This window comes from Argopecten irradians, chromosome 10 (assembly GCF_041381155.1).
Source record: "Argopecten irradians isolate NY chromosome 10, Ai_NY, whole genome shotgun sequence".
NCBI lineage: Eukaryota > Metazoa > Mollusca > Bivalvia > Pectinida > Pectinidae > Argopecten > Argopecten irradians.
In genome coordinates, this window is record NC_091143.1 from 36,182,082 (window position 1) to 36,199,326 (window position 17,245).

General features: G+C 35.5%; 1 protein-coding gene across 1 annotated transcript in view; it reads right to left on the reverse strand.

Annotated features, from left to right (window-relative positions):
- The window catches only part of LOC138333776 (breast cancer type 2 susceptibility protein homolog), a 40,043-nt gene extending 27,279 nt beyond the window's left edge, over positions 1 to 12,764 (reverse strand). The window contains exons 1-8 of the mRNA XM_069282356.1: positions 12,664 to 12,764; positions 11,281 to 11,400; positions 10,712 to 10,863; positions 9,726 to 9,875; positions 8,671 to 8,767; positions 7,320 to 7,459; positions 6,283 to 6,314; positions 2,600 to 4,457 (exon numbers count right to left, since the gene is read on the reverse strand). Coding sequence (XP_069138457.1) covers positions 2,600 to 4,457; positions 6,283 to 6,314; positions 7,320 to 7,459; positions 8,671 to 8,767; positions 9,726 to 9,875; positions 10,712 to 10,832 — 2,398 coding nt within the window. The 5' untranslated portion in view covers positions 10,833 to 10,863; positions 11,281 to 11,400; positions 12,664 to 12,764. The remainder of the gene's footprint in view (positions 1 to 2,599; positions 4,458 to 6,282; positions 6,315 to 7,319; positions 7,460 to 8,670; positions 8,768 to 9,725; positions 9,876 to 10,711; positions 10,864 to 11,280; positions 11,401 to 12,663) is intronic.
- Positions 12,765 to 17,245: the final 4,481 nt, after the last annotated feature.

A 17,245-nucleotide genomic window follows, 5' to 3' on the forward strand; every position in this document is an offset into this window, starting at 1 on the left:
AGGTTCCCATTAGAAAAAGGCACAACTAGAGCACTAGCCTAACATGTACAGAAAGTTTCGTGTAGCCAAGTTGAACGGTTTTCGAGTTATAGCCCGGAATAGAAAGGAAACTTTAATAATATGGTATTTTTGAATAAGTTTCCATGGTAACAGAAAAAGTATCGAAAATGAAAGGTTCCCATTAGCAAAAGGCACAACTAGAGCACTAGCCTAACATGTACAGAAAGTTTCGTGTAGCCAAGTTGAACGGTTTAGGAGTTATAGCCCGGAAACGATACTCGGACGGACGGACGGACGGACGCACGCACGGACGGACAGACGGACAGAGCCCAAATCAATATCCCCCGCAAACGCGTTTCGCGGGGGATAATTAAGAACATTTCCCCATTTGGGGCCTCAGCCCCAAGGGGTCGGACCAGGCTCATTTATATAAAATATGATTGTCCTTCCCCAATGATGTTTCACACCAAATATAGATGAAATCCATCCAAGGATGAAGGAGGAGTAGGATTTTAAAGCTAAAATTAAGAAAATTTGCCCTTTTGGGGCCCCTTCCTTCAACCCCAAGGGATCGGACCAGGCTCATTTATATAAATTATGATTGTCCATATCCCAATAATGTTTCACACCCAATATGGATGAAATCCATCAAAGGATGAAGGAGGAGTAGGATTTTAAAGCTAAAATTAAGAAAATTTGCCCTTTTGGGGCCCCGCCCCTCTGCCCCTAGGGGTCGGACCTATCTCATTTATATAAAATATGATTGTCCTTCCCCAAGGATGTTTCATACCAAATATGGATGTAATTCACTCAAGGGTTTAGTAGGAGTAGGCTTTTGTATAAATAGTTTTCGCACGGCGGACGGCGCACGACGACGGACAAAACACGATGACAATAGGTCATCCTGACCTTCCGTCAGATGACCTAAACAGGAAGTTGAGCTAAAGAAAGATGGAGTATAATTCAAGTAGAGCGGGGCTGCAATTGTTGAATCAGGTATACAGCCTTGACATTTATATTAGACTATATACACAAAGATGGGTGGAGTTTTGCAAAGTAACATTTACCATTTACCATGATATTTTCAGCAATGTTTCCATGGTAACGGAAAAAGTGCAAAAAATGAAAACCTAAAAATAGCAAAAGGCACTACTAGACCATAAAAAGAATGTGTCTATGAAGTTTCGTGTGAAATATCTCTGCTGGTTTTGGAGTTATGCTCTGGAAATGAACCTGCTACAAAAATATGATATTTTCAGTAATGTTTCTATGGTTACAGAAAAAAGCACAAAAAGTGAAAACCTTAAAATAGCAAAAGGCACTACTAGACCATAAGAACAATGTGTCTATGAAGTTTCATGGAAAATATCTCTGCTGGTTTTAGAGTTGTGCTCCGGAAACGATTCTTACACAAAAATCTGCCATTTTCAGCAATGTTTCCATGGTTACAGAAAAAAGTACAAAAAGTGAAAACCTTAAAATAGCAAAAGGCACTACTAGACATTAAGACTAATGTGCCTATGGAGTTCTGTGCATATATCTCAACGGTTTTCCAGTTATGCTGCGGAAACGAACCTGGTACAAAAATATGACATTTTCAGCAATGTTTCCATGGTTACGGAAAAAGTGCAAAAAATGAAAACCTAAAAATAGCAGAAGGCACTACTAGACTATAAGAACAATGTGTCTATGAAGTTTCATGGAAATATCTCTGCTGGTTTTAGAGTTGTGCTCCGGAAACGATTCTTACACAAAAATCTGCCATTTTCAGCAATGTTTCCATGGTTACAGAAAAAAGAACAAAAAGTGAAAACCTTAAAATAGCAAAAGGCACTACTAGACCATAAGACCAATGTGTCTATGAAGTTTCGTGGAAATATCACTTCTGGTTTTAGAGTTATGCTCCGGAAACGAACTTGGTACAAAAATATGATATTTTCAGCAATGTTTCCATGGTTACGGAAAAAATGCAAAAAATGAAAACCTAAAAATAGCAAAAGGCACTACTAGACCATAAGACCAATGTGTCTATGAAGTTTCGTGGAAATATCTTTACTGGTTTTAGAGTTATGCTCCGGAAACCATTCGTATGGACGGACAGACGGACGGACGGAACCCATTTGTATATCCCCCGCCAACTTCGTTGGGCGGGGGATAAGTTGCCAAAGTGAGAAAAGTAAACGACACATAAAAGTAATCTAATTAAAATTAGCCTTTGATAAGATTAAACAAGATCTAACAATACCCCGTTTGGGGTCACCTCAGCATGTTGGCCTAGAATCGGAACATCTCGGGACATACCGTTAGCCGTTTATAATTCTGAAGATTTTGTAGGGGACACACTGATTGACTAACCATAGGAGTCATGCTTCATGAGGTGACCCCGAACTGGAGTTGTTAGATCTTGTATTGGAGCATGACGTACCGCACCATATTGGAGTGTAATTAAAAGTCTAATTTTAATGAGATTGACACGAAAGAAAGTTACATTATAGTATTAGAGACATACCAATACTTACCATTACTTACTAATACTTACCAATACTTACCAATACTTACCAATACTTACCAATACTTTCTAATACTTACTTATACTTACCAATACTTCTACGGATGCCTGCATTGAGGGTTGGTTGATCCTGCCAGCTTTTGTTACCACCTTTATCTCCTGTCCCTAAATTATCAACAGACTGCTGATCATGATCATGAACCAACTCAGTATATTGTGGTGTGACTGTGCTAGCAGAATTGTGTGTATCCATGCTCGCAAAAGTGTGTGTATCCATCGTCAGGTTTTTCTGTTCAGCGAATCCATAAACAGTTTTAGGACACAGCTTATTGATCTGGTTTGAGGATGGATACAGAAACTTCCTCGGTTTAGATGCGAGACCAATGGAACTCCTTAACAAATTTGGTTTTGGATTTGATGGTTCATGCACTGGTAAGTTCCCCTCTGATTTAACAGGATGGCTTTGAACTTTGTCAACAGTTTCAGTTTTCATTTCAGGTAAAGTGGTATCTTTGTTTTCAACTTTCACTGAAATAGGATTATCATCTGCTGGGAGCTTAATGTTTGTTTTGATATTTCCTTTGTGCGGTTTCTGTGTTAAATTGTCTGTATCTACCATTGTAACTGCAGAGCACATTTCATTCAAGGCTGTTGGAGAAACTTGGGAGAAAAGTTCATCACATATTTCTACATTCGAATCTGTCTTTGGCTGTTTATCACTGCGTATATTTCCCAGCATTAAGTTAGTTTGCGCTGAATTTCCATTTGAAATGGTTACAGGAATTGTATGACAATCATCTTTCTTTTTCTCTCCTGTATTCAGGTCATTCGCCATCAAATTCTCCACAAATACGTCTGGCGAAACACACTCCTCGTCCTCAAGCTGTGTAGGATTTCGTTTTAACGACGACTTTTCCTCTACAGAAAACCTGACCTTTTTATTACTCTTCACAGCCGATCCATCATTTTTCTTACTCGACAGAATTGACTTCAATGTCTTATCAGCATTATTTGGTGTAGAACAGTGTTCATGGCTAACATTTTCCTGACTAAGGGAAAGAGACTGATTCCTCAAACAAATTTTTGGAGTCGTTGAATGAAGTTCACCTTCTATTAGCTCACTTTTAACAGTAATTTTGTATTCTTCTGTCCTATCATTTTCTTCCCTTTGCGAATCATTCTGACTTTGATTTTCAACTTTTTCACTTTTAATAGTTATTTGAAATTCTTGTTTGATTTCGCCTCCTTCCTTCTGCAAATGACTTTTGTTTTGATCATCCCTATCTTCAATACTTAACCATGCAGTTTTCTTCTTTGCGCTTTTTGGTGTTGAATAGCTCACCATACTTTCATCACAACTTCCAAAATTCAAACTGTCATCAAGTAGTTTTCTTTTCTTTCCTTTCCTAGGAGCACATCTTCGTCTGCCTACGGCACTTGATGGCGGATCAAAAAAGTCTGACAGAACTTCAGACACTCCCGAGTCATCTGCTGTGGTCTTAGATATATTCTCCCTTTTAATGCCTTGAATAACTCTCGTGACATCTTGATTTTGGCTTTCTTCAATTTCATCCTCCATATATAAATCTTGTGAAAACAAAGGCATACTTTCTTCTTCAATGACACTTGAACCAACACTTTCATTTTCAGTGGAAGGATTTTTGCAGTTTTTTGAAGATATCCTCGACTTTGAACTAAATTTCTCCTCAGAATCAGTCTCGGTGAGATTTTCAGAGTCTGTATTAAACAGTTCATGTTGATTGATGTTTTGAAGCGTAGCCACATCGTGGGATATCAGAGTTCCTGTTATCTTTGATTTCTTCCTTGCAGGGAGAATGGAATATAGTTCTTCATCATCATCGGTGTTGTCCTCAGATGTATTCTCCAGGGCGATTAAATCTTCATCAGTCTGTGATGGTCCTGGAGAAAACAGGACTCTTGGCAAACCCTGTATGGAAAGAACTTAAATTATGTACAACAATTCATAATTTACTTTTTTAATATTTAGCAGACAGCTTTTATAGAATCCTTGTATGCTGTTTAATCCATCTAATAGATTTGTATCTATAGAAAAACATTAGAATCAAATTGTATAAATGCTTCACTGGCATTAACTTTCTCAAAACTGCTGTATGTAAATTGACTACCTGTTGATAAAAGATTTAATGAATTCAATTAAAGAGCTATCTTTTTAAAGAAAATAGTAAAATTGCTTGGTTTACATACATTTCACATAGATGTAAATACCTGTAAACAAATATTTCCAAAATACTGAAATCAATATTTGTAATGAAAGTTTTTAACTTATCTGCACTAATATTGAAAACGGTAACACAGCACGTTTAACCATTGAGATTTCAATGTGATAAATATGATGGTTACCAATAGACTGGCAGGGAGATACTGACCTTTTGTGGTTTCACTACAGGAGACGGAGAACCTGTCAGGAAAACATCAATGAATATTAAACTCTAATAGTTATTTCAACACACATTGAAAAAAAATTATTCAGAGAAAAGTCCAGTCGATCATTGAACCATGCGTAGAACATTAAATATTGGAAAATCTGTTATTATAAGCAAAAGAAAAATCAAAGATACTTTATTGTAGTGAAGATATTTCATTAAATTTGAAGTATCTCAACATATCCTTACCACATAGAATAACTGACTTGATCAGAATTTATTTATAATTTTCTGGACAAATGTCTGGACAAATGACTAACTAGTTCTCTCAAACTGTCATCAAGTAGTTTTCTTTTCTTTCCTTTCCTAGGAGCACATCTTCGTTTCTGCCCTACGGCACTTGATGGCGGATCAAAAAAGTCTGACAGAACTTCAGACACTCCCGAGTCATCTGCTGTGGTCTTAGATATATTCTCTCTTTTAATGCCCTGAATAACTCTCGTGACATCTTGATTTTGGCTTTCTTCAATTTCATCCTCCATATATAAATCTTGTGAAAACAAAGGCATACTTTCTTCTTCAATGACACTTGAACCAACACTTTCATTTTCAGTGGAAGGATTTTTGCAGTTTTTTGAAGATATCCTCGACTTTGAACTAAATTTCTCCTCAGAATCAGTCTCGGTGAGATTTTCAGAGTCTGTATTAAACAGTTCATGTTGATTAATGTTTTGAAGCGTAGCCACATCATGAGATATCAGAGTTCCTGTGATCTTTGATTTCTTCCTTGCAGGGAGAATGGAATGTGGTTCTTCATCATCATCGGTGTTGTCCTCAGATGTATTCTCCAGGGCGATTAAATCTTCATCAGTCTGTGATGGTCCTGGAGAAAACAGGACTCTTGGCAAACCCTGTATGGAAAGAACTTAAATTATGTACAACAATTCATAATTTACTTTTTAATATTTAGCAGACAGCTTTTATAGAATCCTTGTATGCTGTTTAATCCATCTAATAGATTTGTATCTATAGAAAAACATTAGAACCAAATTGTATAAATGCTTCACTGGCATTAACTTTCTCAAAACTGCTGTATGTAAATTGACTACCTGTTTATAAAACTTCATGCATTCAATTAAAGAGCTATCTTTTTAAAGAAAATAGTAAAATTGCTTGGTTTACATACATTTCACATAGATATAAATACCTGTAGACAAATATTTCCAAAATACTGAAATCAATATTTGTAATGAAAGTTTTTAACTTATCTGCACTAATATTGAAAACGGTAACACAGCACGTTTAACCATTGAGATTTCAATGTGATAAATATGATGGTTACCAATAGACTGGCAGGGAGATACTGACCTTTTGTGGTTTCACTACAGGAGACGGAGAACCTGTCAGGAAAACATCAATGAATATTAAACTCTAATAGTTATTTCAACACACATTGAAAAAAAAATATCCAGAGAAAAGTCCAGTTGATCATTGAACCATGCATAGAACATTAAATACTGGAAAATCTGTTATTATAAGCAAAAGAAAAATCAAAGATAGTATATTCTAGTGAAGATATTTCATTAAATTTGAAGTATCTCATCATATCCTTACCACATAGAATAACTGACTTGATCAGAATTTATTTATAATTTTCTGGACAATGGATGTACAATACTTGGTAATATTAAACTTTACTGGTTTCTCATCCTGATGCTCCAGCGGTTCCGATAACTTACGATCTCTACACCCTGGACTATCTCATAGTAAAACTGAAGGCAGCTCAGAGGAAAAATCTGAACCAATCACAGACCAGCAAAAAAAATCCTTTGAAGACTTCAGAGAGAGCGACGCCCAACTTCAAAGCCACAAGTCAACCACAGTGTACCGTTATACAAATCTTTTGATGCACATCAAAGGACTAAATTAGCTGTTCTGTACTGTTGCCTCCAGTTTTACTATGAGATAGTCCAGGGGTATAGAGATCGTAAGTGATCGGAACCCCTGGAGTATTGAGGATGCTGGTTTCTAAAAGTGTGCATAACTTGAAACAAAAGGTACACTCATTCACTTGCAAACTTGCATATGATGTTCATGTAATTGGTGACACCACAATTTGTATATCGGTAGTAATGCTTTTATAATAATTAACTCATTTACCCCTGAAATTCCAAAATGGAATGTTGCAGCCTTTGACTAGAAGAATCTAAATGTGTACTCAGGGGTGAATGGGTTACAGGATCAATATTTCTTAATTGACTTATAATTTGACAAAATCATCAATAAAATAAGCTGTTATTTGTGGCAGTTATGGGCTAATGAATACAAAAAAAAGAACAAAAGCATGTTGTACACCAAGAACGGGCATTACAGCCATCTGATTTTTTTTTTTTTAAATTACATACCTTTGTATGTTGAGTCCATCAATGTGGGGGTTGCCATTGAACTTGTCCAGGATAATAGAGAATCGTTCAAGTCGACACCAAGACTCTTCCTGATGTCTATCTGCTTGCACTGTGGAGCAGCTCCAGAAACCACATCCGGGCTGGAGAAAAAAGGTTTAAAGATATTGTTACAGAGATTTAATATTCTTACAGAATCAAATTTACTTAGAGTATTGTAAAATTATAGTACATAGATGTAACTAACACAAGGCTTACAGAGTGTTTGACACTTAATAATTTTACCGTAAGGGTTGGGATTCACCTTGCTTCGCTATCAAGGGGAAGGATAATTATTTTTCTCTCAACCTTTTCACTTGCTGATGTATTTACTGTTAAAATCACATTAATACATGACAATATTTATGTAAAGCATGAGATTGCTATTGGAGCGACCTCAATTATGTATTATCATGACGTCATTATATTAATGTCGTGAGGTCATATTGTTGTTGTGACGTCATATATTTGTTCTGTGCATGCAGGTTGTCTTGCCCTGGGTAAGATAGAGATTGTGTGGATATCCGTTTCTTTTCACCCAGACAGGGTTCGACTTTAATTGTGTGATATTTTCTTTTCCACAATATGGCCTGTGTGAGATTAATAGCATTGTTCACCCTTTTTGGGGCGAGACAGGAGAATCTCAACCTGAGAGTAAGATTCTCAAGTTGTCAAACATCTCTTATCTTACACCAACGAGGGTGAATGATTCTTTTTCTATTACCCTGTGTGAGCACATGCGAAGATCTTGTGTAGCTTGTCTCAACCTAGGGCAAGATAGAAAAATCCCACACTGGTAAAATTGCGGATATCCCTGCCCAGGGTAAAAGAATATATGAATATCCCCCTAAGATGAAGACATGCTACACACGATCTTTGCTTGTTTTAACACTTGTATGATGTTGCAGTGACAGCGATGGCATGACATCATGACAAAAATGCAATAATGTCATAATGACAACAACAACTGTGCAGGTCGTGTCATGACTCACCCTTGCTTGCAGTGCTGTCACATCATTGTTAGAAACAGATTAAGAGAAAAAGAAACATTCACCCTCTCTGGGGTGAAGAAGGAGATCTCAACCCCCAGTATATGATTCTTAAGCTGTCAAAACCTTGACAAGTCTTGTGTTTGACAATTTTAGACTCTTACCCTGTTTCACCTTTGAGGGGTAAATTTTACAGATCTTACCCTTACTGAAAGTGTAAATATCTCTGCCAAGGGTAAGAGAATTATTAATTTTTTTTCCAAGCAAAACTATTAATTTTTTTTCCAAGCAAAACTGTGAATTTTTTTATATCTATTCAGACATACCTTGCTCCTAATACTGGTATCTGCCATAGTTCAGTCGGAGTTGATGTCTGAGATGTCAGCAGTCTTTGGATTTTGGAATAAAATTTGTTGTCTGAACCTGGAAAGTGGAAAATAAAGAAAAACACATATAATATAAATTACAGAGGATCTGTGATAGCCTGAATGCCATTATTCCTGAAAACTCACAATCAGGATGAAATATCATGGAATAGATTTAATATTGACTATGTAGCTTAGCTTGAAACTTTTCAAAAGATTGTTAGTGTTTCAAGTAAAAACATGTCTGCTTTTGGCTCTTTATCTAAAAGCAATGGCTGTGATGGAATCATTAAATAATGAATTCCTGTATAATGTGAATAATATCCTAGGAAACTCTACGCCATATCTATACTGCACAAGTACTTGTTTCTACTGGCTACAATGGTTGAGTGGTTTAAAAGGTGTCACAACATATTATCACAAGCCCTCCACCTCTGGGTTACCAGGCACTGGCCGCTGGTCGGTGGTTTTCTCTCTGGGTACTCGGCTTTCCTCAGCCAATAAACCTAGAATGTCCTTAAATGAATCTAGCTGTTAATAGGGCATTAACTTAATCAACCCAAATTACTTTTACTGGTTAAGCACTTACATGTATTGGTTCAGTACTCACTTGTACTAGCACTTACTTGTAAAAGTTAAACACTTACTTGTCCTAGTTAAGCGCTTTCTTGTACTTAGGCCAAAAAAAGGGTTACCTGACCCACCCTAATTTTTTACCCCTGACCCTAACTTTTTTCCACTTTTCTACGAAAAAAAAACCCCAAAATGTCAGGATTTCAATCTCAGACTCCGGGTTCCGGCAATCATTTTAGAGTGAAAGACACAAAAAAAAACAAAAAAAAATCCTCCCGACCGAACGACCAACCCTATTTTTTTGCCAATGTAACCCTAAACAGACATTTTTGTTTTGGCCTAATTAAACACAAATTAAACACTAACTATTAACTACTTACTTGTACTAGTTAAACACTTACTTGTACTAGTTAAACACTAACTTGTACTAGTTAAACACTTACTTGTACTACAGGATTCACTCTGTTCATTACTGTGGATTTTATCCCTCGGTGTGCAAAGTGATGAGTCAACATTTTCAAGCTTCAGTTTCTTCTGCTGTATATTTTTAGCAGTGGCATTTTCAAACCAGTTTTTATTACCAGGTCCAAGCTCTGAAACGTAAAGAAAATGTTCACCTATCAATGTAAAATATTCATCCTGTTCTTGACATGTAATGTCTACTTTGCTCTTAAACTTTCATATAAGCTGAAGAAAATGCACAGTTGGTGACAGAAGAGTATGATGAGTGCAAAATGAACCATTACTGGTACATAATTGGAAGAAATGCTTTACCATAATTAGTGCATACTTCTTTCATATATTTTTAATTGAAAAATTGGGGTGCACAATATACACATTTACAAGGCATGACCAAGCTCTGGCTCATAATCATCTACTGACAAGTCCTAGTGTCTATTCAATTACATTTTGTACATGTTGTTACGACTAGATAGGTACTCTACGTCACTGCTCGATAGATACATTTATTATACATGTACACACAGCTTTTATTCTGACTGTAGGAAATTAAAAATATTTCCTTTGCTGTCAGCTCAATTGTAAAATTTACAAACAATATTACATACACACTTTGTTCATTAAATTGTTGTGAATATCACTAACACCAGTTCTGGTTATTCATCAAGTTCACTGTAATTACGTAGATAGCTGCACTGCTGGAGAGAAATCATTATAAAATTAAAACACCACTTAAAGTTTCTATCTTTACTTCCTTGAAAGTTTGTTTTGGTAGCACATCTGTTCATGATCATGACCAGGCACATGGTTTTCAAAATAAATATGGTAATAACTTTATCAATTGATCAGACTTATTTAGTTAGGTAGTAATTTGCGTGGGAAAGGTTAAATAAAGTATTTTGTATCTGCCAGTGAAAATAAGGTAAATATTTGTCAGCAGCTAAAATACTGATTGAGTATTGCTACAAACCTTTAACTACATTTGATAAGAGAAAATTAAGTTTTTTCTTCTTAGCTTTGTCTTTCTTCGCCAAGAATCTGAATGATTTGTGAGCCTCTGGACAATGGTCTGTATTTGTTCCTTCACTCATCACAGTGAATCAATGGATTTAAAAATGGTACCTGTAAATACATAATGATTTGGTATTCATTGTGTAAAACAAAGAGGATGATTAAAATATTGAATACAACAAACAACTGAATTCAAAGGTTATTGGTGTACATATGAGTGCAATTTTAAATGTTAATTGTACATATTTTTTATAACAATATACTCTTACAACATTAAAACTCATTTGAAAAGGAACAAAGACATTATCTGGTATCCTTACAATCGAAATGTTAAAAATATTTTACTTACAAGCATACCTAAATTTTCAAATATTAGTCTCATGTCCCTATCATTTAATAATAAGGTTCTACTGTAATTATTTTTTAAATGGCTTAAATGTCATGTCAACTTTTATCTGCTGTGCATAAAACTTCTATTGTGTATAACATATCATAAGTGATGCTGTTTACATGATTAAAGCCTTTAACCTTTTCCAAGGATGTTAAATATGATTTGGACAACTTTCAGCCATCCCCCATGTGCATATTCATTTGATCTCCATCAAGGACTCTCAATTTCTCTGATTGTTGATGATCAATTGCAGATATCTGTAACAGAACACAGCAAGTTTTATGCACATGTAATAGCATTAACTTATTAGCCGCGTCAATTCTTTTATAGTTATATCAGTATCTGCCTTACATAAGCCTTCGCTTTTTGGTATCCTTTATTCGCATTCATGAATTTTTTTATCTTTCTTTGGTATATAGTTTTAGAAAATAATTCTACATATATGTAGAGTTGCAGACAATGCACCCATAGTGCCTTATTTTACTATATTAATGCATGGTAATTGATGTTTGTTTGGTTGAGTATCCTGTTCAGTTTGTGGCTTAGCAGATTGGGCTGAACTTTATGTTGATGTTGTTCTAATGCCTATTAAGATCTGCCATAAAACTATTTAGTGTGCTGGAATTCACTACGTCATTTGGAAGACTATATTCCAGTCGTCAACAACTCTAACAGCAAAGAAGTGTTTTCTGAGGTTGAGTTGTGGTCTTTGTTTCTCCAGTTTCATCATGTGACCCCTTGTCCTCAGTTCTCTTGATCTCCTGACCATTTTGCTCACTCTCTGGCTTAGACGGTCTAGTCCAGATATAATTCTATACATTTGAATGAAATCTGATCTTTTTCTTCTGTATTCTAGTGTTGGTAGGCCGATGATCAGAAGTCTTTCTCTATATGATTTGTTGTTCAGCCCTTTCAACTTATAAACCAAATTAGATCCTGCATTTGGATACTGGGACCCAACTAGATACTGTTGTAGAGGAAAAGATATAACTTTCTGACTGAGTCAGAAGGTTATATCTTTTCCGCTACAACAGTGGCTAGGAGCTAACCAGTAGTCGTGATTGTGTGCATATTCTACTGTATGTCCCGATTTCCAAATGTCTGGAGCTGCTGACGAATACTTCATGATGGTGTTGCTTGGTTTATGAGGAAATAATGTGTTTCACGAGATGCAAATAACTACTTTTTCCCAAATCACGGCAACTGTTCCTTCACTACTGGTAGGGTCCCAGTAACTAAATGGTTACTCACATTGACTCAAATTGGTAACTGTTACCCAGATGGGTACCAGAACATATAGGACAATCTGTTACTTTTTGACACATAGATCAAACATTCTTTAATTACGTCACTAACGTAGATCATGTAGGTATGATACAGAAATCTGGTTGTGCAAGTCGGTCGGACTAGGTTCCGAAAACGTAAATAGAAAACGCAGACTTTTGACATCGTTTGAAAGATAGGTCATGGACATAATCTGAAAACTTCATTGTTTTAAAATTTGTGTCAGAAATATTTACGTGTTTGAACACAATTATCATGCATTTCTTGGTCGTTTCTCATCATTAAACTGTCCACAGTCGTCAGAGGAAAGTTTGTTGATGTCAGTCGAAAATGGCGCCTTCGGTAGAATTAAATTTATGATCACATCATAGAAACGAAACGAAATCGACATCATCTTCAGGTATAGCACTGGCTAGTGTTCGCAATAATTTATCGGCTATATTAACCTGAATAAGTGCAATACATAGACTTGCACAAGTCAATATGGTACACGGGCGATGAATGGATTAATTAATACAGTATGTTGTCTTATTTAAATCCAGTACAATAAGGATAAAATGATTATACAAATTGTTTTAATAAAAATCAAAGAAATTAATTGATATGGAAAGCAATCACATTATTTCACAATTGTAACATACATTAACACAATTAGTTATTTAAAGTTTTAAAAATACCCCACCACTGACAAAACGTAAACGATAAATTGAACAATAATTGATGTAGGACATGTACATTTAAAACATTTTGCTGTAAATACTGTACATTTTATATGTTCGACCATATGTGAGAAGAGTTTTTGACTCAAGTGATTTGATTTAAACATATTTTATTTGCACATTATATACAAATGGGATTAGACACAAGTTGTAAACTTATAATCCGTCTTCTCCCGTAAAAAATCATGATGATATATACACATGACCGCAAATATTAAACAAAATGATGGATGAATAACGCACAAAACTAGCTTGAGATAAAATTTACAATAAAGTTCAAACATGAAGAAAATTACTCGTGTCTTTATAAAATAAGATTATTGTAAAATACAGAATCAATTCGTAAATAACATCATTAAATGAATTAACTGTCAAATATTAGAAATACACCTTTGTTCAAAGTACAGAAAAGTATCATTTGAGTAATACATACATTCAACAGTAAATTTTGACGATCCATTTAGTTAACTCCTAGTACATCTATATGTATCATAATTGAAAAATTACGACTGCTGGTTAGTAAATGTGTAAATACATTTTTAGATGAACAACAAGTTATAAAATCGGGTAGTCGATTGACACAGAAAACTGCCGTCTACATAACACTTTCTGAAGCATTCGATACATGAAAACACCACACCATAAAATGTCTGTGCCTTTCTTCGTGTATGCACCATACTGTAACTCCATACATCGCTAATCCGAGCTAATAAGGGCTCCTTGCAATGCTGTGCAGACGCGTTTTACTGTGTCAAACCGAGTACGATATCAAATAAAATTTGTAAATATAAATCAATTCAATCAAAGCGTTTAGAATGGCTAATAAAATCACGAACTAATGAAAATAAAATTTTGTTATCTGTTTCAGACAAACCATCAGAACCAAAAAAGTAACAGATCTGCAGTTATATCAATCAAGTTCAAGTCTTTGTAAAAGTTTATGTATCAATATTTTTCTAGAGACAACAAATAATGGACATAATAATAAATAGTGTTCAACAGTCTCCATGGCCTGGGAACATGTACATAGAGGGGATTGGGTTAAATTAACACGTTTAAGATCGGAATTTAGTTCACTGCATTTATGCCTTAGTCGAGTATGAATTATATTCAGTTTTCTGTTACCGAATAAGTAGAAGTTGGAAGCACATTCTCCTTGATAAGAAACTTTGTTTTTAAAAGTTGAAATAGAATTACAAGAACGTGTTTGGATATCAAGATTATTCCAAAGTTTTGTTGTATGAGGTATAAATGATTTTTCAAAAGTGCCTAATCTGGTTCTTGGAACTACGTAATTATTAAGATTTCTTAAATTGTAATTGCTTACGGTATAAACTGGATTAGACATGAGGTCATATAAATAGGAAGGAGCAAGGTTATTATATATTTTGTAAAATAGTGTTAGTTTTCTTGACTTTCGACGGTTTCTTAATGTTTCTCATCCTGTTTCATAATATAAACTTTGTCGACAATTCTGGCTGCCTCTAGTTGTAGTTTTTCTAATCTGTCTAAATTACAACTATTACATTCATCCCAAACTTCACAAGCATATTCCAAAAGAGGTCTTATAAAAACAGTATACAATTTTGAAGCGTCGCTCTACTCAGAGTGATTTTCGATTTCCTTAAAATAGAAATGTGTTTTGAAACAGATTTAACTAGAGTATTTATATGTTCTGACCATTTACAATTTTCGTTTAATATAACTCCCAAGTACTTATGATTTGGTGAAATTTGTAGTCGTGTATTGTTAAATGTCATATTTATATCAAGAGGATCATTACAACTATGGAAAACTACAACATCTGTTTTAGAAGGGTTAAACTAACTTTCCACTTATCAGCCCAGTCTTCAATCACAGCTAAATCATGATTCATTACATGTTCTATTTTCCAAAGAATTATTGGCAGAAAAAGATAAAGACGTGTCATCGGCAAACATTCTTGCAAGAGAAAGTAAATTATCAGCTTTATCGTTTATAAAAATAAGAAATAATGAGGGGACCAAGAACAGAGCCCTGTGGAACACATGCCTTTAAATGACCAATAGATGAGGAAGTATTAACTTCTTACCTTGTTGTTTTTTGTTCGTTAGATAGTCTTTTAGCCACGAAAGAATATTTCCTCTGATTCCGTAACTATGCAATTTTAAAACTTGGACTATCAAAATCTTCATCGACGTTAGCTATTGAACAGAAATAGTCGTTCAACATGAAGGGTCAAACGTTTGCTTTAGCCCTATGACGATCATCATGAACTTAAGATTGATACAATTATTCAGGGTTAAATACAAAGTGGGAATAATGTCTGATTAAAGAATATCACCACGCATTTGCAAACTAATCTGCGCATAAAGACGCCAATAAGATTTAGAATCAGAAAGTACATAATAAGTCAATCGTACCGTTAATATTTGCAAAAAATGATATTTTTGGCCTGTTTTTTCATGTTGTTTACTTTATTTCTTTGATCTTTAATTTTTTTTCAAAGAATGACTATTTTTGTGTTTACGAAAATTTTTGTGTAATCGGTTTCGTTTTCTTATTTCGAGTCGAAGAGCAAATGTAAAACATGGGTTGTCGTTTTTCCGTACAGTGACTTCTTTTAATAGTATACTAGATTTGGCAAACTTCAAGAAATTGTTAGTAGATATTTCACAGGCTTCATCTAAACTATCTGCAGAATTTAAAACATCATACCAAGGAATTTCTCTAATCAGATTATTAGATAAAACAAAATCAGCATCCTTATACAACCAAACGTTACGTTTCGAAACATTAGATATGTTTTGTTGTAGTTCTATTACGGTTACCGTAGCAAAGTAATCGCTTGTTTCGTTTCCAACGGGTATAACAGACGATTCAAGTACTTTAACATTATCGCTAACGAGAACAGGGTCAAACGACGTACTAGTGTTAACATCAGCCCCAATAAAACCTTTCAGCTGGCTAAGATTCATTGACGATATTGAAATCAAATGGACCTCCAACCGACAGTCTCTCGATGAATTTATTGAACATGCCAACACATTCCACACAATACCATCAAATTCACTGCCGATATATCATCAGATACCAATATATTTCTAGACACTAGATCCACCTTAGTTGAAGGGGCAATTAGTACTGACTTGTATTCGAAACCTACTGATTTTCATCTATACCTCCGTCCCACCAGTTGTCATCCCTCGCATACCACCAGAAGCATTCCCTATTCACAAGCGTTACGAATCCGTCGAATAGTGTCCGACATTTCCACTTTCGAACGCCGGTGCGAAGAGATGAAATGCCACCTTCTCTATAGAGGATACAAATCGCATCTGATCGACCAAGAAATCGACAAGGTCCGCGCCCTAGATAGGGCCAATCTCCTCATATACCAAACCAGAACTGCCACTCAACGTGTTCCCTGTGTGGTAACATTCCATCCTAACTTACCACATCTCCCTTCTATCCTTAGGAACCACTGGAAAATCATTGAGTCATCAACAAAACTTAGGCGTATTTTCCCAGAGCCACCGCTACTAGCCTACCGCAGACCAAAAAATGTAAAAGACCTTGTAGTGAGCAGCAAACTTCCTCCTCTTGCTCCTGCTGCACAAACGGGTTCATTCCAGACATGCAACAATAAACGGTGCATGATGTGTCCATACACAGCATCCACAGACACATTTGAATGTGCTATCAACAACAGAGCATACAACATCCGACAGAACCTGACGTGCAAATCCAGCAATGTCATCTACCTCCTCTCGTGTAGGAAATGCACAATGCAATACGTTGGGGAAACTGGTGGTCCGCTCAACGTCAGAATCAACAATCACCGCTGGTCTATCAAACAGATCAAACCTGACTATCCGGTGGCCAGACATTTCAACTTACCCATCCATAGTTGGAAAGACATGCAGGTGATTGCAATTGAGCACTGTTCCTACTGGACACAAACCAAGCGTCGATCGAGAGAGAGATTCTGGATTACCTATCTACAGACCCGCTATCCCAAAGGCATTAACGAACGTTAAATATACTTATCGACATCAATTGATCACTTGCTTTTCAATTAATTATCCCTACTTCCAGCATTTTCCCGTTCTGTTCTACG